Consider the following 22,535-nt stretch of genomic DNA (forward strand, 5'->3'; position numbering starts at 1 on the left):
TCTTTGTTATTGGAAATGGAAAAACATGGGTATATTTCCTGTTAGGTGGAAAAATTCCTAGAAATACAACTGGCCCGTGCTCATGAACTCACTGGGCTCAGTGGGGAAGATGCTCATGAGTCTGGAGAGCAGAGAGTGCACAGCTCGGAGGACTTTGGTGTTGCCGCAGGTCATGCATGCTGCGATGCCTCTCTGCAGAGGCTTGAAGTGAGCCAGGATGTTTGGTGACTGCAGCACGGTCAGCAGGAAGCTCAAGATCTCCAGTCCTGTGCAGATGTTTGAAAAGTTGGCCTGGGCGGGCTGCTCCTATAAAAGACAGAAAGAAGCACACAATCGGAGATAAATAAACGCGTTCGGTTTTAAAGCACAATTATATACATCAGACGACAAAAATGAGACATGGCTATTAAAAGTAACACCAGTTTCACCGATGGAAAGCTCCGCACATCAAGTTACAACTGAGACGGACTCCAGTATGCAGCTTAGATGTGACTAAAAGGGGACACACAGGTTGATATGCAGTGAGCTACCCAACCCAGATGCATGTCCCTTAAACAGGGACAAGGCAACACAATGAAATGATAGAAATCGGATTTGTGGTGTGCTTTATTTATAAGAATGGGGTTGGGCGGGTAGTCTACTCCCTTATGAAACCCAGAGCAACCCATGACAACTAGTGCCTTTGTCGGGGCACGTCTAGGGCATACTGATAACCTTGCTAAGATCTGTCTGTTTGAGGACACATGAAATAGCAGTAGAAATGAATTAAGGGGTAAAAAAAAAAAAGGTTTTTAAGAATAATTGCATAAAACAGCTACACAACGCTTTGAGTTCTGGATATACATCACTGAACACACTTGCTCATAGAAGATTCTCTTTTTTTTTATGTTAACACTATAACGCTAGTAAATAATACATATGGAAGTATGGTGTCAGACATTTTTCAGTTAGAATCTAAGAGAAAATAACAGAACTAAATAAAAACAAACTCAACTGTTAAAGAAAATACTTCCTCTATTTTGAACCATTAACATCACTATTTGTATTTGTCTTACAAACAAATGTCAAGCAAAGGTCTTGCTGAATCTTGTTCACAGCCGTTACCTGCTAAACCGTATAAAGTGAAAAAAACAAGATCTTTCCTGGTATTCAAGACAGACAAATGCCAAACTCCAGGAATCCAAACAGACTGCACTGTCATTTTATTGCAGCCTGGGGAATAAGGCCCCATTTGTGCATTTCAATCAAGCACACAAGCCTAGAGAAGGGCACATGTGCCTAGTCCTGAAAAGAATCAATAGGGTGGTGTGTCTGGAACACAGGAAGGCTGTTCCAATGGCACGGAGGGGGAGGAAAAGAAGGAAAGAGAGGGCAAGTGAGAAAGAGAGCACCAAAAAGGTGGAACAAATACAACAAAAAACACACCCTGAAAGAGTGGACAGACTGCCTAATTGAGACCCAGTCTCCTAGATGACAAGAGAATTAGTCACAGCGCTCAGCTTCAGAGAGTGGGAAATCAGTCATAAGGCAGGGGATATCGATTTGGCTCACATCAAAACCACTTTTGGAAAGGCAACGGGGAAAAAAAATGAGGAGGAATGAGACAGGACGAGGACAAGGAGAATGTCTCGGTCAAGACAAAGAGAGCTGAAATAAATAAATATAAATATAAGTATTTATACACATACACACATATATACACACACACATACATACATATATATATAACAATTGCGTATGATATTTACTAATAGTCGGAGATCTAACCAACATGTTCCAACTTACACAAAATAAACTTCATTAAAAAACACTCATCACCTTTAGGCAGGTTTTTAAGCACAGCTTCCTACTCACCACAGTCATGAGCAGCTTGTCAAACCACTGCAGCTTGAGCTCAGCACGGGGCCACATGTCTGGCCTGAGGGCCATCTTCATCAAATTCACACAGCGGCGGGAGAGTAGTTCACCAGGAGAGCCTGCTACGCTAGTGCTGTCATTCACCTAGGAACAGAAGACAATTAACATGATGTAGAGTACAAAATACTACAATGCAATATAATGAAAACAAAGAACAGCTTAGAAGGCAATGATCTAATTTATATCAAGTTACCTGACTGTAATCCTTCTATTGACAACGAGAGAATAGAAGAAAAGGAGGTTTAGATACCTGGCAGGCGATGCGGATGAGGAAGTTGACCACGGTGTCTGTGTGCTGCTTCTCTACAGGTTTGGTGAGCAGGGCCTCAGTGCCAGGCATTGACTGACTGCGACCAAACACCTGATAAGAGAAATACGAGACTCTGTGTTCAAACATGGCACTCCGAATCATTTAAACAGATAGACACAGAGAAAGACAGACAGACAGGGCTGCAGTTATGACATCTCAAACGGTTGCTGGGTTTAAGGTTTCCTCACCGTTCCCACGGCACCGGTAGTTGCACGGAACCTCTTCACATCTTGAGCAGAGTCCACAGATGCTCCCCGCTTCAGCGCTCCAGAGCTTGTGCCCTCGCCACCGGCAGTCGCATCTGCTTCTGACTCTGGCTGTCACCAAAACATCCACAAAAGGGTTCTAGTTCTGAGGAATGCTCTACCATCAAAGAAATACAAAATTGTTTGTGTATTTATATTAATCTACGTATTAAATGTGTCTGACCTGCTGATCTTTGATCCGCTGAAGCTCCCATTTGATGACCACCTCGGCCAGATCCACCGCCAGCTTCCTCTGCTCGATAGTGACGCTAGGGGTGAAGCCAAGTCGCTGCATAGCACTGATCATGTGTTGCACAAGGTGATGCCTCACAGGATAGTAAACCTGACCAAAAACAAGCACAAGGTCATCAAGAGTGACAGCAAAACCCTGTTTTTCTCCTCGGGTATAAAAACCAGTGCCTGTATTCGTGAAAATTCTTAGAAATGTGGGCATTTCCTCTTAAAATTAAAGAGAAGTTCATAGTAAAGATAAAAGTTATTCACAAAGCATCTTAACCTTTAAAAAGGCTCACAAGGTCAAAAAAATCTAGAGTAGTGAGGAGGACTTAAGAGGCTTAAGGTGAAGAGAGAGAAGAAACGTATTGCGATGAATTGGTAAGATTCCTAGTTAGAAATGTTTAAGCTAAATTACGAGCGCTCTGAAATCATTCTTAGACTCTTTTTGCATATGGGCCAGGATTCATATTCATGGTCTACAATTTGTATAAAAGTTAAGTGAAGTATAAGTGAAGGCTGGCTCGTACCCTGAAATGCTGCACAATGAGGTGCAGTATATGGACCAGCTGTGGCACAGTGTGACCCTCCTCTACAATGATCTTGCGAGTCCAGTGAGTGAGCATCTGATGCCCGTCCTCCATGCGGGCTGGTACAGCTGGGGTCAGGATAGCCATGGCCTGCCGCACAATGGCACGAGCCTCCATAGTGTGAGCCTTCAACAGACTGTGAAACACCTGAAGACAGAACATACATGAGTGTTCAGACCCGGAGAAGAATTAACAAAACAAATCTTTTTACCGGATCTACAACCGTGTACTTATACAATTAACTGTATACAATTTTGTACAGATGACACCGGATTTGACTTAATTTTCTAACCTGCAGGACAATCTTCTTGTGAATGGCAAATTTGGCGATGATGTGGGCCAGGAGCAGATGACCGCTGTATTTGCAAGCCGGGTCCACGCAAGCTTTAGGTAGCAGACAAGGCCATGCGAAGGTCATGAGGCGCCTCAGTTTGCTGTTCCTGCTCTTGTTGTTGTCATGAATGTGGTGGGGTGCGTGTTCCACCAGCAGTGTGGAAAACTGCAGTAGATTGATCCTCAGTGAGTCCAGGAGGTCAGATTGTTTCTCTGGGTCCAGCACCTGCACAACACAAACAGACTTACTTAATTTCATCCTTATAAAAACACTATTACTGCGAGTAAATTCTGAGATTTGAAGAGGCTACAAAGGATCAGGCTGCCAGAGTAACTGATAGTCCAGGCTCCCTGCTATGGTTAATGTCAGACTTGGCAAGAGATAATCAATTTGAGTGTGAAACAAATGGAGGCCATTATCCCAGAGCATTCTGTCTTGGCTATAATCCGATTTGAAACAGCACAAACACTATGACCTTTAACAAGGTTGTGATATTTCTCTCAGACTAATACTAGCCCCTGGTTAGAAGTGAATGACAGGTGGGATGTGGAAGCCTGCAGCATTACCTTGGTGATGAAAACACTAGTGATGCTCTCTGGGTTGTCGCCCTCAGGGTTGGGTGGGCCTAGGAGCTGCTCTCCTTCCCCTTTCTCAAAGCTGTACAGAAAGGCTGGATGTAGGATGTGCTGCAAAACCTGAGGGCAGGGAAAAAAAAGTGTCACGGTAATCCAAATAAATCAAAACATCCACTAAAATTTCAGATCATCAACACTTTGGACTAAGAATGATGCAACAAACGCTAAAGCCCAGGCTGCAGGAGTGACCAAGTTGTCAAGAGTGTTATAATTTATTGCTTCCTCAGAACCTCTGCTGCTGGGTGACAGCTCTGATTTTGAGTCATGGGTGGCACTTCATTCTCCAGCTCTGTGATATTAATCACAGTGACATAAGAGCACATTACAATAACATCATTAGACTGTTTGCGTTCCCCTCTGGCTCTCCTGCTCAAATCCCAGGAAGAGGAATGATAAATGTATTTAAAAAAAAAAAATAAAATAAAAATAATAATGTTGGATGTGTACAAAGGGGACATGAGATAAAAGTAAACAAAGTGAGGAAAAAAGATGGGAAAGCAACAGATGAAAACGACAAGTCAAAACAACCCCATAATATAGATTTCTCTCGATAAGGCACAACCTAATTTAAATTCAACCTAACTTTTTACCCAAGACGTTCTGGAGACTGTGTACAAAATTCTATCTGCACAGCTTTGAGTACATAAATATATTTTTAAGTGTTACTTCTGTCACCATGTGTTAAGCTGAAAGATGGAGCGTCTGTTAGGAGAAGAAATAAATAAATAAATAAATAAAATACATCGAGGGTTGCTTAGCCAAAGATATATAGTTGCTTGGTTTCATTTTGAACATTCTACACTTGGCAATGTAGCGTGTTTACAGCAGTAGTGGATTACACAAGACAGAGTTTCTTCTGCATAGAAAGTAGTGATTTACAACTATTCCAGAAAAGTTGAAAAATATAACTACTATTTTTTTTGGAAAATTAAAGCCAGGCACAAAAGGGATAAAAACCACTGGTGTAAGAATGGAAAAAAGTAATAAAAATGTATAATTGTCCCAACATTCTCCATGAGCAATGCCAACGCCTGTTGCTGTTACATATGTGGGAACAAGCTGTTCTCTAAAATGCTTTTAAAACAAATCCTTTAATAAATCAAATCAATTAATAAATATTTTCATGCTATTTCGCATGTCTGATACCTTCAGTATTATTATACTGTCATTTCTTAGTTACAGAAAAAAAATCATCTTTAGAAGTTAGAGATCACACCAAAACACTACATTCTGAAAACACAACTCTTAAGCTGTTCTACACTCTCAAGCCTCTCTCATTAAGCCTTTACAGAAAAGCATCAGGGCAGCGCTACTTGAGCCGAGACACATCCCATTACAAAAAGTGATCAATAATCATGTCTGCTCGTCCCCCAGGGTAATCAGACCAGTGAGCAAACCCGGCTTTGACCGTCTCTGCAGGTGAGACAAAAGCTGGCTGTGTATTGTTGTTTAATAGTGGATGCTGTGTGTAGGTTTTTGTTCTGTTAGCGTGCGTGTAAAATAAATGATGGCACGTACGGTGCTGGTATCAGGCAGGCTGCAGGGCTGCAGGTGTGCCTTCATTATCCCCCACCCTAATGAGCCCCTACGCCGTTAGCATGAGTGATGGAGCAGCGCAGACTCCATTACACACTATCTATTATGGCAGCACACAGCCCTTAAACACAGACACCCCCCCCACACACACACACACATCAGAGAATAGAACGCCACAGAATAGCACTCAAAAAAGGCACTGCGTTAAAGCAGGTTGCTGTGTCTCCTCGCAAAAAAGCGTCTGTGTGCACTTTTAGTGGCAGTGATTCGGATGCAGACTGGCAGGAGGTGAAAAATGGCTACGCTTTGCAGGGCTGTAGGAGGGCGGCGATGGCTAAACAACCAAAAATCATGTAAATTGACTGTTTGCAGGAGGGAAAAGGAAATTAATCAAAGGACATTGAAGACTTGTTGTTAAAAGGCTCCAAATGGATGGATGGATGAAATAAAAGAAATAAAAAGAGAAAGAAAATACATTTTCATGGATGAATCTTAAAATTAGCACGTTCGCCTCACACCTCCAGGGTTGGGAGTTCGATTCCCGCCTCCGCCTTGTGTGTGTGGAGTTTGCATGTTCTCCCCGTGCCTCGGGGGTTTCCTCCGGGTACTCCGGTTTCCTCCCCCGGTCCAAAGACATGCATGGTAGGTTCATTGGCATCTCTGGAAAATTGTCCCTAGTGTGTGATTACGTGAGTGAATGAGTGTGTGTGTGCCCTGTGATGGGTTGGCACTCCGTCCAGGGTGTATCCTGCCTTGATGCCCGATGACGCCTGAGATAGGCACAGGCTCCCCGTGACCCGAGGTAGTTCGGATAAGCGGTAGAAGATGAATGAAAGAATCTTAAAATGGTCACCATTTATTGAATTCCCATAAAACCATAACACCAATATTATGCAACTTCCTCCAACTCTCCTGGCTTGAATATTTCTGTGCAGATTAAACAACTTTACACAAATATTTGACATCAGCGCTCTACGGAGAGCTTCAGGTGTGTAAATGCAGTGCCTCTGAGAGCAAAGCTGAGTTTGTCTGTGACAAAAGCTTCCAGCTTTAGCCATGTATATTCAAGCAGGGCCTCTCAAATACAGGATTATACTCCCAGTGCTCAGGTGGCATGACAGGAGCATGTTGCAATCTCATGCCTCTGGTCTTTTGTCTCTAATTAAGTCTAGAGCTTGTGTTTGTTATGCACAGGTACACTGATCCAGGTCATAAAATCAGTCACTCCCCCCAAATACGTCTCAGTAAACAGAAGAAGAGGGTCACAGCTAAGTACAGAGATTTCCTATGTAGGCATGCAAAATACCTTGGAGAGCTTTTTGTCTGGTGATTTGACAGGGTTGAAGTCCCTTGGAAATTCAGCCCTGTATAATATTAAACTAACAATCTTTAAGACTTTAAAACATTTCTCCCCATCACAGTATCTTTACACGTCACAAAAAGGTGTCTCACCTTGGCTTTGAGTTCGTCGTTAAACTGCGGGTCGTTGAATTCGACAAAGCGAAAGAAGAGTGCTCGTTTGTGTGCAATGGTGTAGTTCTTTGGAACCTCTTCCTCCATGTACTCCTTCAGGAAGGTCATGTTGCACAGGAAGCGACCAGTGAAGGCTCGCAGCAGCTGGAAGAGCAGCTCGATCTCAGAGTAGTTACGTCTGTAAAGAAACAATCCTCTAGGATCATACAGACTTCTGCACATCCATGTGACTCAACAAGATTTAGAAAGTCTTGGTCATACTTGCAATAGCTGAGCAGGCAGTAGGCCAGCAATTTAGGCTCCTTCCAGTTTGTGGCAGCCATGTTGTCTTTACGGTGACGGTCCTGGAAAGCCTCGCTGACCCAGACTCGCCTTAGCTGGCTCACCAAAGAGTGCTGGCCAGCCAACCAACCTTCATCATTCTTTACTATAATGCTTATGATCTAAGACAGAAGAGAATTGGTTGCACTGCTGTACTGTAGTGAACAGTCACTTTAGTCAGATTAATGTGGAATGAAGAGAATAATGATCAAAGACTTTTGCTCACCTTAATGGCCTGGAACTGCAGGTCTAGGCGAACTGTACTGGTGGACGGCGAGCCGGGCCGCACTGTACCTGGAGTACCTGCAGGAACTAGCAGTGGGACAAAGCGGCTCGGGTTCGAGGCCAAAACATCTCTGAGGGGCTTGGCGTCTTTGTGCTTTAAGAAACTCTGAAAAGGGAAATGTATCATTCAGCCACATGCAGTTCCTACAGTGAATAAGCTTAGAAGCAGAACAGTCAAAAGGGTTTACCATGAACATGCGGCTCCACTGTGGGTCATTCAGCGTGGCCTCCATCATGAACAGTTCCACTGTCTGGGAAGGATGGCGTGTCAGGAACTTGATGAGTGGCTCTCGGAAAGGACTGCCCGCCTAAATGGGGACACAAAAGTTCATGCCTGTTGCTCGTCATGACAAAACAGCATGCATAGACTAACGATTAGATAAAGATTCATTAAAAAAAAAAAGTCCTGTACCTCAATGAGCATGGCTCGCTCGGTCTTCATCACTACCTCCAGCAGGGGTTTGACCAGAGTCTGAGGAGCAGCTGGGATCAAGTGAAAGAGGTTTATGATGGCTGAGCAGATCTTCATCTCCTATATGGAACAAAAAACATCATTCTGTTAGTAATCTTTACACAAATGCTATGAACCATGTCCCAGCCTGAACAGCGAGGAACAGTGGGAAGAACTCCTCAAGAATAAAATGTAGGCTTTTAATTTTTAACATTGAACATAATGAAGAAAAATAAATCGGATGTTTCTAAATATAGTTTACTGGACTACGCAAGTGATGCTGTTTGCTGACCTAGGGAATGTGTAAACACTAGTCTGGGAGGAAGGATTATTTACCCCAGGTGTTCTAGTGCTTGAGAAATGTTGTTGCTAAAGGGCACCTTCTCAGACCTTCAATTTTCATGTAAAATGTAAAACTAGAATTAAAAAAAGAAATAAATATAAAATCCTAGTGCAGTACTTATACATTCACTCCTCACCACCAATCAGCTGTCTGAATATGGCACTCAACAACTGCTATGTCTAGACTTGACGGGACGAACAGAGGAATAAGTGATACTCAGAAATCAAACACGACACCACAGACACAGAAGCACAGTTACGGGTACAGAGCACTCCATCAGCACAGAGAGAAAAAATAAGCACGAGCACAGGCAGAGCGCCTCCCAACACAGCACCATCTCACCTCCACACCCTCCATTGCAGGCTGCTCCAGAACAAGAGAATAACGAACACACAATCAGCAAAGCAGTGAGTGACAGGACAGCAGTGAAGAACATTAAATGATGGAGAGGTGGCGGAGACGTGAGAAATAAAAGGAGATGCGAAGAAAAAGACGTGACATTTCGACCAAATGAGTGGAATGGGCTGATCATGTAGCACAGATTGACAGAAGGACTGTGTGGGGTTCAAAAATTGTAGTTATAAACGGTCTCATGACACATTTAAAAAGACAAGTTTAAAGAAATGTAGAAAAGCCATCACCCTGTTTCTCTTCTCCCAGCTCATCATCCTGATCCCCACACACTGCCCGACCCCATCTCATCCTCATGGCGGCTCATGACTCACAGGTACCAAGGACCAAATTGCATGTAATTAAAATACGTTTAGAGGAAGTGGGTGCAAAAAATGAGAGCCACAAAGGATGTCAGTTATCTACAAGGTTCAATCTTCTCACCTTTTCTTTCTTCTACAAGGTTATCTGTCCACCAGATAAACAAGGAACCGATGCTCGGAGTCTTGTTAGCAAGCCGACTCATGGGAGTCTGGCACCTAATTAATCATTGATTGTAATATGGCCACTCACACCTCATATGAGCAAGCTGTTCTGGGGCAGAAGACGGTGGGGCGTGCACACAAGGCCTCAGTCTACCACTCTCATGTAACCCAGCACTGCTATAACAGTGTGACAATGCTGACTGCGGAGGCTTGAGCTAAAGCAGAAAACCACTTGGAGGAAAATCTGCATTTGGAAAAATTTGAAAGTCACAGTAAAGACCCCGAGAGTCAGCACTGACTTCCAAAAATAAGCTCACTCGGCCCTGCCGAACCCTAACGCAAGCAAATGGAAACACGCTCGCACTTACACTGCCGTCACTGCGTTGGCCTCCTTTATGAGTGAGCACCACCACCTCCATCCATTTCCTCAAGTGTTGCTGAGAGAAACAAAGCCCAGAAGATTACACGGCTATAATACAACCGTCTTGACGTTTCAGAATAAATGACAAAGATAAAGGTATATTAAGTGAAAGGTCTTACTATGTGCTCGTAACTCACCATCATCTGGTCACAAAACTTGTCGTTGAAGGAGTTGGGGAAGAGTCTTGTGACAGAGGTGAGTCTGTTTACAACGTTTAGAGTCAGGCTGCGATAATCTCCCAGCATCATCAGCAGAGGCCGCATATGAGTGTGGATCTGATCCACTTCAATGGTGGCACCCTCCAGGAACTGAAAAAAAAACAAAACAAAAAACAAACATGAACCCACACAATGAGAGACATTCATTATAGGTGCGTTTAAAGCCTCTATGAATGAATACATAGTGCACTATTGTGAAAGCAATGTTGCAGCATTGAGGCAAGTCGCATCACCAGGAAGAGCTCCACATTTAAAAGCATATACCAAACAATCTGATTTGCAAATGTCAATAAAAAGAGGATACATCACATTTCTCAGGATGGTGAATGCATTTCTCTGCCCTGGCAGCTCCAAACAAAATGATGCTTTTAATAAGAATGTTTACAACAACCCTGTTCATTGTAGTACAAAATCTAAAGAAAAGGTGTATCTTTATTTCTTAATTGCTTCAGCCAGTAAAATAGATCCATGAACGCGTCACTGAGAAGCAGACATCTAGAATATTATTGTATTCTAATGTGTTGGTTAAATCAGTCGCGTTAATAGACTCGGTGCAGCATTGAATTCGTCATGTGTCACGGCGACAATATACATCATTACCCAGATTGATGTGTGTGACTTCTTAAAAGAGGAGATATTTGACTTTTATTCTACAGCAGTATCATGCTGCACAAAAACAGCAGGCTGTCTTTCAATCTCCTGTCAGCAGTGGGACAGAAAAACTCAAAGCCCAGTGTATCTCCATTAGCAAAGGAAAGGCCACTCTAATAAAGCCCAGGCCAGTCTTCCATAGCAAGATGATGCATCACAGCCACATTCATTTTCCTCACCGCCTGCCTCACTCCATCCTGTATTGATTGTTCCAGGCAGAACTCATTAGTGGCAGCGCGGCAGGGAGAAATGCAGAGAAAGGGGAATAAAAGAAGACCAGTTTTGTAAGCGAGCTGACCTTTCTCATGCAGGCCTCGCCAGCCTCCTGCAGCTCACTGTTGGTAGAGTTCAGGGCCTTGAAGAGAGCTGCAATAATCTTTTCCCTAGACTGGGGCAGGTAGTTGCAGGCAGCCAAAGCATCTGAATAAATACACACACCGAAAATGTGTTTATGCAAGATGTTCATTAATTTTCAGCGGAAATACACAGCGCTTTTGTAACTCCTAATGTGGCCTAACACACCAAACGTGTGCAACAGTCCTAGAAGTCTAGTAAACAGGCAAAATCACCACAAGAAAATGATCTAAATTATAAAGCCTATAAATTAAGTTATAACAAACAGTCGAGAATGTCATAAGTTGTCTAATATATCTCGGTGTAATTTTCTCAGGCTGCCACACATAGTATAAGAAATACTTCTTAATAATAATAAAATGAAGAATAAGATGCTTACTGAGTGCAGCAATGCGCAACGGCACAAGAGACGGCAGACTCTTGTAGCAGGGTAGCTTCATAAGTGCAGCGTCTTCAGCCTCGCACAGATTCAACAACTGAACAAGACACAACAATTACTAAAGGCAAAGCACATAGAACAAGAAAAGTCCTAAAAAAAACAACAACATCCTGTGTTTAACCTTAGCATGGAGTGTGTGATGACCAAAAATAATAACTGACTAATAACTGACAAATGTATAACAGTTTAAGAACACTTATTTTATCTGGTCAAAAAGAATGGATAGACATTGGGAAGATTTTTTTATGTTTTTTTTTTACGCACGCGCACGCGCACACGCACGCGCACACGCACACGCACACGCACACACGACACTGCAAATATTCTAAAACTAATAATACCACAGTATCTGTGTGTGATTTCTGGCATTCTGTGGTGTGTGAGTGCCTGGAGATTACCTCAGTGTAGAAGACCTTGTGCTCGACGACACTGAGATCCATGGTGAAGAGGCGAGGCTGCAGTGTGGTGCAGAATGTGTTCCCTTCCATCAGCCCTATCTGAGCGTTGGCAGGCTGGTGACGAAGAAGGTGCTTCTTGGGAGGAACCATATCTTGAAGAACCTGATAGCAAACAAAGATCACTGTAAAAACCTTTCCATATTACATGCGAAGGCTTACAATCATTGATGGGCTTGTTTAGAACAACAACAACGTTGTGAAAGGTTATATCCTGACGCTACATTTATCACTGGTTACATTTATTGCTTTTGTTATCTTTGTGAAGCAACTGGAAGCTTTGTGATCCATAGTATAAAAGTTTTTATTTTTCAAGACTTGGATTGTATTTCATACTCCAGCTCAATTTCAGTCATGAACATTCATCATGTGGACATTTACAGCCCTGATGGTGCATCACTCAAACTCACCTCTTTGTGGGGCTCCATGATGATGGTGACACTCTTGCCAGTAACCTGGGCCAGAACCTGCAATGAGTGCATGGCTTGCTTTCGCACGGTGGAGTTGGGAGAGGTGACCTCACGCACCAGGTCATGGGTCACCATGTGAAAGGACTTGTCCTGTGCACTGAGCAACTCCTCAGTCTTCTCCTCTTCCTTCAGGGGAGTGGCACAGCGCACAAGTAGCTGCTCCAGGGTGGTCTTCGCCATCGCCACTGCACCATTAGATACCTGCAGCAAACATCATGACGTCAGTGATTACGGTTCATCTTACGTACAAGGAGTTGATACCGGTAGAGATTCGAGGAATCACAATGAAGTTGATTTTCCTATAACGGTCTCTATTGCCATCAATACATGTTCTACAATGTATGAAATAAACATCACATTTATTTATTTAATTACAGTTATAAGTAATGTTGTGAAACACCCACAAAACAGGTTTCTGTAAGCACCTCCTAGGTGGAGCAACAACGGAGATTCGTGCATGATTCTACAGAGACGGTCCGCTCGTAAAATCTCAAACATAAACATTTGAAGAGCGACACTGTGACTGTTCCTACCTCGCCAGTGAGGTCCATCATGACGAAGAGCAGAGCCTTGAGGAAGGTGAGTTGGTTCTGCAGCACCCAAATAAGTGGCAGTCTCTCCATGAGGAACTTGATAGACACCACTCCACCAAGCTTGGCATACCAAGCCTGCTCATAGCAACACGCACACAGACGCTCCACGATGTAGGAAAAGAGTGGCAGCTGGCACGCCTGGCGAAATCAAAACACTAACTCAGAAAAACGTCTTATTAAATATCAGCAGTCATTTGACATGAACAGAGTCAATATTGTGTGCTGCAGGCTGAAAGACTCACCCTCTCTTTGGATCCCAAGATAATGCTGGCAACGTCAAAAATGACAGCTAGTGCAACTTCGCCGATCTTGCACAGCTCTTTCTCCTCGTATGCCATGCAGATGGCAATGGCATCGATCAGCACCAGGGGATCCATTCCCTTAGAGCCATTCTCCTCACTGTGGAACATAGCAGTACTTGGCTGACTGCCTAGCTGGTAGCATGGCAGCAGGAACGGACCTGTGAAAGATCGAAATTAAAGAAAACAAAATCTGTATTCTGCAGATTTAACCATTTATTGCAGAATTCAAACATAAGATACACAAGCTTGAACATTTATTCGTCGGGCTGAGATTTTAAAGTAAAAAAAAAGGCAATTCATGGCTTCCAGGAATACAGGGTTGTACCTACCACACTGCTGAGCTACAGCCACCATGGTGTAATGTCGGATGAGACTGGCCACGAAAGGCAGAGCACTGGGACGCAGATCCTTAATGACTGCAGACATAAAGGCTCCGGTCAGGGCCTGTTCAAACGTCCTGCGTGCAGGCGTGTCCTGGGCCTTGTACCGGTGGGAAATGATTACGTTGGGGATCCATTTCTCTGTAAAACTACAAGAAAAGGCCAATATTAAAAAAAAAATGCTTTCTGGTGTACATCTGCCACATCTTTAGCACACTCATGATCATGGAAAAGAATTTTACAAGCGTCTTTCTGTAGTGATCTACTTAAAACTTGCTTTTAATAGGAATTTGTGCCAATTACGTACACACGGCTAATGAATGGATAACATGCTATTTAAATAAAATGCGCTTTCAGAGATGAGAGGCCCTTCTCTGAGAGTCTAAAATTTCATAGTAATTCTACTACAGATTATTGAGTGCTGGCTGATAAGTTGCGTGTGTGAGGTGGTGGGAGTTTGGATTCGAAGAGAATACTGCAGAATTTTCATCATTTCATGTCATAAGCATCAAAAAAAAAAAAACTTCTATCAGGTAATAGAGGTTAATTATTCAATGCCAAAAATGTGTTTATACAGCTCGGTCCTGTGGCAGCTTCTGCTTTGCATTTGACTGGCATTTGGTTGGATGTTTCATTATTTACCACACCGATAGGAACGCTATGATTGAGCGGCTGTTTTATCCATGCCTGAGCTTGTATTCTATAAGGCCAAATGCCAGTAGCAGCAGTGATGGATTGTGCCATTTCATTATCGCTATTTAAAAGACTTTGGCTCTGGCCTAGACATAGCCGAGGAGCTGGCTAGCGGGGGAGGGAGTGGCGGATCAATTCAAATTCATACCGCCGCCACTTGAATGGGACTCCATTATCCAGGCTGGCATGTGAGATATTAAGAGAGCATGCTGCATTCTGAAAAGGCGCTTTTCACTGTGACCAGCGCAGTCTGCCGCGCTCAAAGTGAGAAAGAGAGGATGTCATGAATCAAGACATCTGACAGCGGAGGCTGCTCTTCCCCCTTCATAACTGACACACTTCATTATCTCTGTGAGAGGCACAGGCAGCGAGCTTTTGGGGTAAACAGACAGAGAGGAAAGTCAATTAGCCGCAGCGCAGAGTTCAATGCCTGAGTCATGTGACCTAGCTACCCTCTATGCACAACCGCTCGAACCGTCTGAGTAATTAGCCCTTTTTAACAGAGCACACGTGGCTCTGAGGAACCTCAGAGGTGAGGACAATACAGAAGCCAACTGTGCTCACATTGCACCCTGAGAACTTGCAGAAGAGACAAATGGAGGAGATAATTTGTGCATAGCAGTAAACCAGAGAGTGCAAAACAACTCCCCGGAAACCCAAATTATATACTGATTTCCTGATTTGAAATGTCAAGGGAAATATTTAAGGCTTGTGTGAAAGATAAGTGGTTCGTACTTGGGATGGGCGAGGAGCTGGTACAAGGCGTGTTTGTTATCCTCCAGGCTGGTCATAGCCACCAGGAAACATTTGATCACCTCCCATGCTTGTCTCCTGTAATACGGCTCCGTGTTGGCACTCTTCAGACAGTCCAGTGCTGTCTCTATGGCCTGGAAAACAGCAAGAGAGAACACACGGTTAAATGTTTCTGCCATTTCCTCCATTGCATGTTCCGTTCTTTTCTTCTCCCTGGACTGTACTCCTCATTTCACAAACTAGTTCTGCTCTGCCATACCAAACAGCCAACCTTCAGTGATGGAGATGAGGAGTTAAATAGTCTGACTCAAGGCTAGATCAAGCAGAACCGCCTCAATGAATTCAAGCCACTGTCAAAGATATATACCGACATGTTACGGCTGCTTAACTCAACAAGGGGTAAAAAGGATTACGGAAAAAATTGACTCAAACCTTTTTTTTTTGAATGGTGAATTAAGTGGCAAAAATACACACTTAGAAAGAGGCACATGCTCCAATTGACGATGGGAAAAAACGGAATACAAGCGGGGTTGGAAACTAGATGCTCTGCTATGTGACACATTTATAATAGGGTCATCCTTCAGCTCACATAGAAACCCCAAAAGGCCTACCTTTAAATGAAAACCACTATTTTAGATACACACCACAATTCACAGTTTTTCACTTCAGTAACTAACTTTCCAGAAGAGATTTTTGAGTTGTTAAATTTACATACAGTGTAGAATTCACCAGACAAACACTAGAAGTTTTCTCACCTTGTCTGAAAGCTAAACCTTATTAAAGTCTCCATGCTTAGACAAGAGACAAATATAAGCAGAACCACCAAGGTGACGAAAAAAATGGGGGTTATTAATCAAATCGGGCGTAAGCGAACTTGGGCGCGAAAGCACGAGCACTTCTGACTGGAGTGCTGACTCTGTGATACTGGAGAGACAGAAGTCTAGATGGCTAAACTGCACTGCATCATTTGTTATCACTCATATCCAAGTGTGAAGCTCAAGTGAATTCAACCACCGGAGTTGATCACAGCCACCATTTCTCTTCTGAATTTGTCACAATCAAGAGTTCTTAAAGAGCGCTCTAAAAGTAGTCACACTTGGTGCTGGAGCAAAGGGCTGACTGGGGGTTGTTGTTGGTCCTGCGGGGGATATTGAGAGTTATGGAGCGTTGGAGCTTCTCTTAATCCAAACCGACAGAGCTGGGCTCCAGGCTGCACTGAAGAGCAGCTGCTGCTCGCTGCGACCGCAAGGCGTATGCAAATGAAATTAAGCTGCGCCAGCGTAATGGCGGGAGGCATCCATCTTGGAGGCACGAAGGCAATTACAAAAATGACAGTTTGTGTTTTCCCAAGTAGCGGCGGGCAGCAGGAAGAGCCATTAGCTGGAGCAAATAATCCCGTCTGCACGGCACAGAGAGATTGATTAAGAAGTGGGAGGAGTAGGAGGATGGGGACAGGAGCTGCTTACAGCCTGATGATCTCTTTAATTACCTGGGGAAGACACCGTCTCCTCTCACGCGCTTCTCTTTGACAAGAATTCATTACACAATAAAAATCCTGTCTCCGGGCCTCCTTTGTTGCCTTGAAGCTTACGCTGAACTACAATACGAAGCGGACTTTGCTCACATATGAGCCTATATGTGATTCTTACAGACTTCTCAGTGAAGTTCAGTGAAGGTTTCGTCACCGATCGCAAACTGCTAAGTGAACAGCCATTAGCCAAAGCTGCCTCGCATCCCTGTGGTATTTATGACTGCTAAGAATTTAGCTAACTGATCTCATTAGAAACATATCTATTATATTATCATGAACATTCTTATTCACTGCAAACAACCTCTGCATTTCCCAGCAAGAGATTCAACACGGTATTGAAGCAGAGAAAAAAAAGAAAGAAAGAAAAAGTAATACCTTCTCCATGGGCAGCTGAACAGAGGCTTTGCAGTCAGTAAACTCGGCCTTAATGCTGGGGCCCTGAACCTCAGTAACCACATACTGCAGCCTCTGGGACTCCTTCAGCATCTTCCGGTTGCTTCCACCAAACTTGCCCAGCACCCGGTAAGCTACATGAGAGATAGTCTCTGCTGGATTTCTCAAAGTTCTCCAAAGGGCCTAGACACAAAAAAAGAAAAAAAGTGTGCGCTTTCAAAACCAGAAGAAGAAGAAAAAAAAATTCTCCTCAAGTTCAATGTTCAAAGCTGGAAGACGGTACCTGCATGAGCTCAGCACGAACAGGCTGGATGTGGTCATATAGGAAGTCTGGCTGCAGGTTGTCCACGCAGAGCTCGAGAGTGCGCAGGCCCTGGCTTACCAGCGTCTGGGAGCCGTTAAGCGCAGACACCAGAGGGTCCATGAGCATGGGCAGGTAGGGAAGCAAAGAGCTCAAGCGGACAGGCACGGTCAGACACAATTCCACAAACAGATCCTTCATGTGCTGCTTATGGAGGCCACTCTGCAGCATGTTCAAACCTGAAAGCAGATGGCGTTTTTTGCTCTAAATCAATTTTAATACATAAGGAAAATACATAAACAGCACCATTTATTTATTCCCGAACTGCATAACACACCTCAGTCAGTCTCTCCAGAAATGTTTTTGCAGCTAAAAAATGATTTTACTGCAGCATTTATTGCAGCAACACTGCAAGCATAGGACTCCTACCAATGAAGACGCATATCCGCATAAATTCTGTAATGTTCAATGCACGTGAATTAAAGAGTGCTTTGGCTGAATGCGTGTTGTGATAACGTCACACAACACATCTTGGCTTTGAAAAGCACAGAATTTTGCTTTAGGATCGACATCCTAGAGAGACTGCTTAATAGCTAACAGCATGCCAGAACAAACAAGAGTTTATTTACCCTGCAGAAGGTTGGGTAAAAGAGGCAGAAACTCCTGATACAGCAGGTCATGACTTCCTCCACCAATAGAACGGAACAGAGCCCTGAGCAGCAGGAAGTAGTTGTAGGGCTCTTTGGCTGACTGGGCAAGTTCCATAGAGCTGTTCACAATCTTATGGAGATGGGGCTGTAGACACAAGAGAACGTAGCAATAAATAATTGCAAAATTATTAAATATAAATGAAAGAAAGAGCGAGCTTGAAGATTTTATTTTTTTTTTTTTAACTTTCACAGGAACAAAACTTACAGAACCTTTAACCAGGGACCTGGATTTAGAGTAAAGTGTTTTCTAAAACATTTAGCATGCTTCAAAAAAAAAAAAAAAGGCTCTAAACACTAAGCATTTAAAACAGGCCAATCCATACATTCATCTTTATGTGTGAAAGCCACCTAAAACACGAGAACGTCATGCAGCACTCAAAAGCTGAAGGATGAATTACAGTTGTCATATTGAAATGTGACAAGAGAGACGGAGTCAATTAATATTTTCTGAATATCATATCCTGCTCTCAATAAACCTGGAGCCATGGGTCAGAGAAAGGAAAAATGGATCTCTTCTCTCTCTGCACCGTTATTTCAGTGACCTTCACTCTAGTCCTTGCTGTCAGTCTGAGGCACAAGTGTCATTTCTCATCTGAGCAGCTGACAGAACACATTAAAATTAATGTAGCGGAGCTGCTAGCGCAGACGCCATCAACGTCATGTGTGTTGTCATGGTTAGGTGTGTGTGAGAAACTCTGAGGCAACAAAATCCACCTTCTAACCCAGCTATCTTAATCAAAAAAAAAAAAAAACAAAAAACATGAGGACAAAGGTTACAGTTTCTGACCTTGAGCATCTGCTCATTCTCAGCAGCAAAGAGAGAAACAGAGCCAAACACAAGTTTGAAGAGTTTGAGGTAGAGGTTGGACAGCTCCACGTTGGAGCCCATCTCGGGTAGACGCTCCAAAAGGTACTCCACTAGGATGGTGGCAAACAGCGCAGAGGTTGACAAGTTCGCCAGGAATGAATTCGCAACAATCTGAAAAGAAAAAGTAATAAAATCACATTTACAGTATTTAGAACAAACTCTATTCACACGTATAAACTAAAGCTAACGAGTTAAAAACGTTTTTTTTTTTTAATGCAGTAATCAGTGTGAAAACTGGTTGAGGTTTGAGTTCCATTGTAGTTGTTAGGTTTTGTTCTAGCAATTGTGATAAAAACCACACACACACACACACACACACATACACTAGAGAAGAAGTCCAGTCTTATTCAGGAAGGACCAGTGCGGGTGCAGGATTTCATTCCAGCCAAGCAGAAGCCACACCTGAGTCTACTGAAAGCAAAGCTCAACTGATTAAACAAGTGGAATTAGATGTGCCTCCTGCTTGACTGGTATGAAAACCTGAACCCTACGTTGCCTTTTGGGGATAAGATTAGACGCCCCTGCACTAGACGATGGAGTGTAAGTGAACAATGTATAGCTGGTCATTTTGGAACTACAGACTGATCCAAAGCAGACTAGCGCCTACCTGCAGGGCGTAGTTTTTGGATATCCTCTCGACCATGTACGGCACAGTGGTTTGGAAAATCTCTTTAAAAGTCAGTGGGTTCATCATGGTAAAAACTCCAGCGAAGTGCTCCAGAACCTCCTTCTCCTCCTTCATGCGGACAGTCTGACAGTTGGCCACACGAATGTATGTCTGCCCGTTGCCAGCAATCTGTACCTAGCCAAAAGGGGGGTTTTCGTCTCTGTGATAAGCTGTAAAACTCCATTATCGGTTCTCAACTCATAGAAAACCAATTCATCTTTTAACCAAACCAGTGTAGTGGGAGTCTTGCACAGCCAGGACTGGACAATAATTAAGTGTCAGTCATACCTGGTAAATATCCAAAGCCTGCATGGCATATTTGACCAGCTTGATGTAGATCTGAGTCTCTTTGGGTTGAAGTTGCTTATTGGGAATAAACTGGGCTTCTGAAATAAATAGCAAAAGACGCAATAATTGCAATCTATCATATATATTGTGTATCAATATCATAATATCACGATATCTAGCTCTGCTAAGGATTGCTTATGTTATGCTGGCAATAAAAAGCCTGAAAAAACAAATAGTTTCTCCTTACTTAAAAATCAATAGGTGGAAGATAAACAATTGCTAAAAAGAATATAGATTTTTGCATCCATCAGCCATTAATCTCTACGGTAATCTGTTACAGAAAAATACTCGATACCCACAATGCTGTAAAAAATTCATCGTGTGGCATTTATTCCTTGACACCTACACCGAGTATCAATCACAGAGAGAGAGAGAGAGAGAGAGAGAGATGTCTGCGTGCTGTGTACTTGTAAAGGTGAAGGTAATGTGTGGATGGATGACAAATCTGGAACTTGTTATTTACAATAGTCAAAAGCTCTTACCTCCTGGAGCTTTGCAGGAGGTGATCCCCCATGTGATGGTCTTCACACCACACACAAGTGTCTTCACCAAGCTGCGGCAATCTGACACCTGGAAAGTTTGCTTGTCCTCTTTCTCCCCTGCTCTGTCAAAGGGCGTGGCAGAAGGTGGGGCCGGAGGGACCGGCGTGGGAGGGGCAGGTGGTGGTAAGGCTGGAGTGGTGGCTGTAGGAGTGGCTGGGACTCCTGGCAATGCTCCTGAATCCACTACGCCCATCTCCGACTGGGGCTTGCACTTCTTAAAGATGGAGACGAGCTGATAGCGTGCAATGGTGTGGAACTTTAACACAAATACCTGGTGGATGTTACAAGAAAAGGGATTTGAGCAACTTTTGATACAAAAACACAGATTTAATAATGCATTGTTAAATTGAACACGGTGAGACCAGAGTGCCTGGGAATGAAGGACTCCATTATGGCTAAAAGAACACTAAATCATTTAGACCTTCCTTTACAAAAACAAAAACAAACAAAAAAACCCAAGTGATTAGAAAGATGCTCTGACACAGTCGCTTATATCAAACTCACTCAGATAGTTACACTTGCCCATTTTCCTGCATTATCTTTGAGAACTGACTTTTGATTTGCTGCCTAATAGATCCCACACGCTGACGGGTGCCAATGTAAAGAGATAATCAAAGTTATTCACTTCACCCTGCATTCGTTTTAATATCATGGTCATTGTATAGCGCAGAGATATTCACCAAAAATCTCTGATGTTCCGGTTGGATGGAATTTCTGGCTTACAAACATCAGAATACACCATTAATGTCTGATTGGTGACAACAATTTCTTTTTTTTTTAATGTTTAAGCCATTACAATTATTAGGTCATGACTAAAAAGAAGATCCTCTAAAGGGAAGAGAAAACCTACTTCTCCATCTTGACCTGTTTATAATGAAGTAATAGAAAGATGCCATGTGATTTTACTTTGGATTGTATGGAAGTCTGAGGAACCTCTCTTTAAAGAATCTTAAAGGATTTTTCTTTTCTTTTCTCCATTATTCTAGTGCTTGGATTGGTTAGCTGAGACACTTTACTGAGCCTGACAGTCGTTATCCTCGGTGTAGATCCTGCCTCACCTCCAGCATCCTCATGAGGATATCTCTGCCATTGCCGTTCTCCTGTTCGCTTTTTGAGCGAATGCAGTCCACCAGGTTGAGCAGCAGTTTGCAGGACATCGTCTGAATGCTGCTGGGTAGCGACTCATCGTCGATGTTCTTAGCAAACAGCTGTACGGCCAGTGAGAGGTCTGTAAGAGCCAAGTTCTGCCTGACATGGTGTACCAGGTCTGCGAGTGTGCTGTAGGCCAGGGGTCTGAAACAAATGAATGCATTCATTTCTGAAAATTACTTTCATCTATGCAGTGAAAAGATGATCAAAGCACAGATGTTTGACAGTGACCGATCTTTTGAGACAAACACTTGAGACAGGCTGGCTACTTTTTCCAAGAATGCAATCTGGAATAAATAACTCTAATCATCCCGACAGATCCAAATATGAGCCAGATTTGCATGCTGAAGGCTGAGTCGATTCGGAGGGGAAGCTATGCTGGCAGGCGTGTTACATTTGGTGTCTGAGTGATGGACAGTGACCAGTGCCAGGACAGATTCCCCACTCTCCATCCCACAGAGCTGCTGACAGCCTGGTACTCAGATAGATCTACTTGGGCCTCCTTAGTCCACTGGGCTCTCACATATCAGCAGTGCATCATTAACTAGTCATTTTCACATTTCCTGATTACTGCATTTCTCCTCTGCACAGATTAGTCAGTAAAGTGGCAGAGACTGCAGTGTCAGATGTAATATGAAGATACCACAGTATGACTGCCAACCCCACTAAATTTCAACATACTTCGGGAAAATGTGCCAACACCTGCCAGCATCTCTAATGGGACACAATGATGCAGTCACGCTGACTG

General features: G+C 43.3%; 1 protein-coding gene across 4 annotated transcripts in view; it reads right to left on the bottom strand.

The window, feature by feature from the left end:
- trrap (transformation/transcription domain-associated protein) overlaps positions 1 to 22,535 on the bottom strand; it is a 62,477-nt gene that overhangs the window by 33,942 nt on the left and 6,000 nt on the right. Inside the window, exons 14-44 of one of the 4 annotated variants that reach the window (XM_060860371.1) lie at positions 21,697 to 21,931; positions 20,579 to 20,909; positions 20,037 to 20,134; positions 19,689 to 19,877; positions 19,001 to 19,192; positions 18,133 to 18,298; positions 17,486 to 17,742; positions 17,185 to 17,385; positions 15,261 to 15,412; positions 13,782 to 13,981; positions 13,393 to 13,610; positions 13,091 to 13,288; positions 12,498 to 12,758; positions 12,031 to 12,192; positions 11,573 to 11,669; positions 11,138 to 11,259; positions 10,108 to 10,278; positions 9,918 to 9,986; positions 8,293 to 8,412; positions 8,069 to 8,188; positions 7,822 to 7,986; positions 7,536 to 7,717; positions 7,254 to 7,452; positions 4,197 to 4,325; positions 3,589 to 3,855; positions 3,237 to 3,443; positions 2,657 to 2,815; positions 2,416 to 2,544; positions 2,168 to 2,278; positions 1,855 to 2,001; positions 93 to 306 (exon numbers count right to left, since the gene is read on the bottom strand). In XM_060860371.1, coding sequence (XP_060716354.1) covers positions 93 to 306; positions 1,855 to 2,001; positions 2,168 to 2,278; positions 2,416 to 2,544; positions 2,657 to 2,815; positions 3,237 to 3,443; positions 3,589 to 3,855; positions 4,197 to 4,325; positions 7,254 to 7,452; positions 7,536 to 7,717; positions 7,822 to 7,986; positions 8,069 to 8,188; positions 8,293 to 8,412; positions 9,918 to 9,986; positions 10,108 to 10,278; positions 11,138 to 11,259; positions 11,573 to 11,669; positions 12,031 to 12,192; positions 12,498 to 12,758; positions 13,091 to 13,288; positions 13,393 to 13,610; positions 13,782 to 13,981; positions 15,261 to 15,412; positions 17,185 to 17,385; positions 17,486 to 17,742; positions 18,133 to 18,298; positions 19,001 to 19,192; positions 19,689 to 19,877; positions 20,037 to 20,134; positions 20,579 to 20,909; positions 21,697 to 21,931 — 5,468 coding nt within the window. Of the gene's footprint in view, positions 1 to 92; positions 307 to 1,854; positions 2,002 to 2,167; positions 2,279 to 2,415; positions 2,545 to 2,656; positions 2,816 to 3,236; positions 3,444 to 3,588; positions 3,856 to 4,196; positions 4,326 to 7,253; positions 7,453 to 7,535; positions 7,718 to 7,821; positions 7,987 to 8,068; positions 8,189 to 8,292; positions 8,413 to 9,917; positions 9,987 to 10,089; positions 10,279 to 11,137; positions 11,260 to 11,572; positions 11,670 to 12,030; positions 12,193 to 12,497; positions 12,759 to 13,090; positions 13,289 to 13,392; positions 13,611 to 13,781; positions 13,982 to 15,260; positions 15,413 to 17,184; positions 17,386 to 17,485; positions 17,743 to 18,132; positions 18,299 to 19,000; positions 19,193 to 19,688; positions 19,884 to 20,036; positions 20,135 to 20,578; positions 20,910 to 21,696; positions 21,932 to 22,535 lie in introns of all 4 variants that reach the window. The other 3 variants (XM_060860352.1, XM_060860362.1, XM_060860344.1) reach the window with 3 other exon arrangements.

This window comes from Tachysurus vachellii, chromosome 2 (genome assembly GCF_030014155.1).
Source record: "Tachysurus vachellii isolate PV-2020 chromosome 2, HZAU_Pvac_v1, whole genome shotgun sequence".
NCBI classification, from domain to species: Eukaryota; Metazoa; Chordata; class Actinopteri; order Siluriformes; family Bagridae; genus Tachysurus; species Tachysurus vachellii.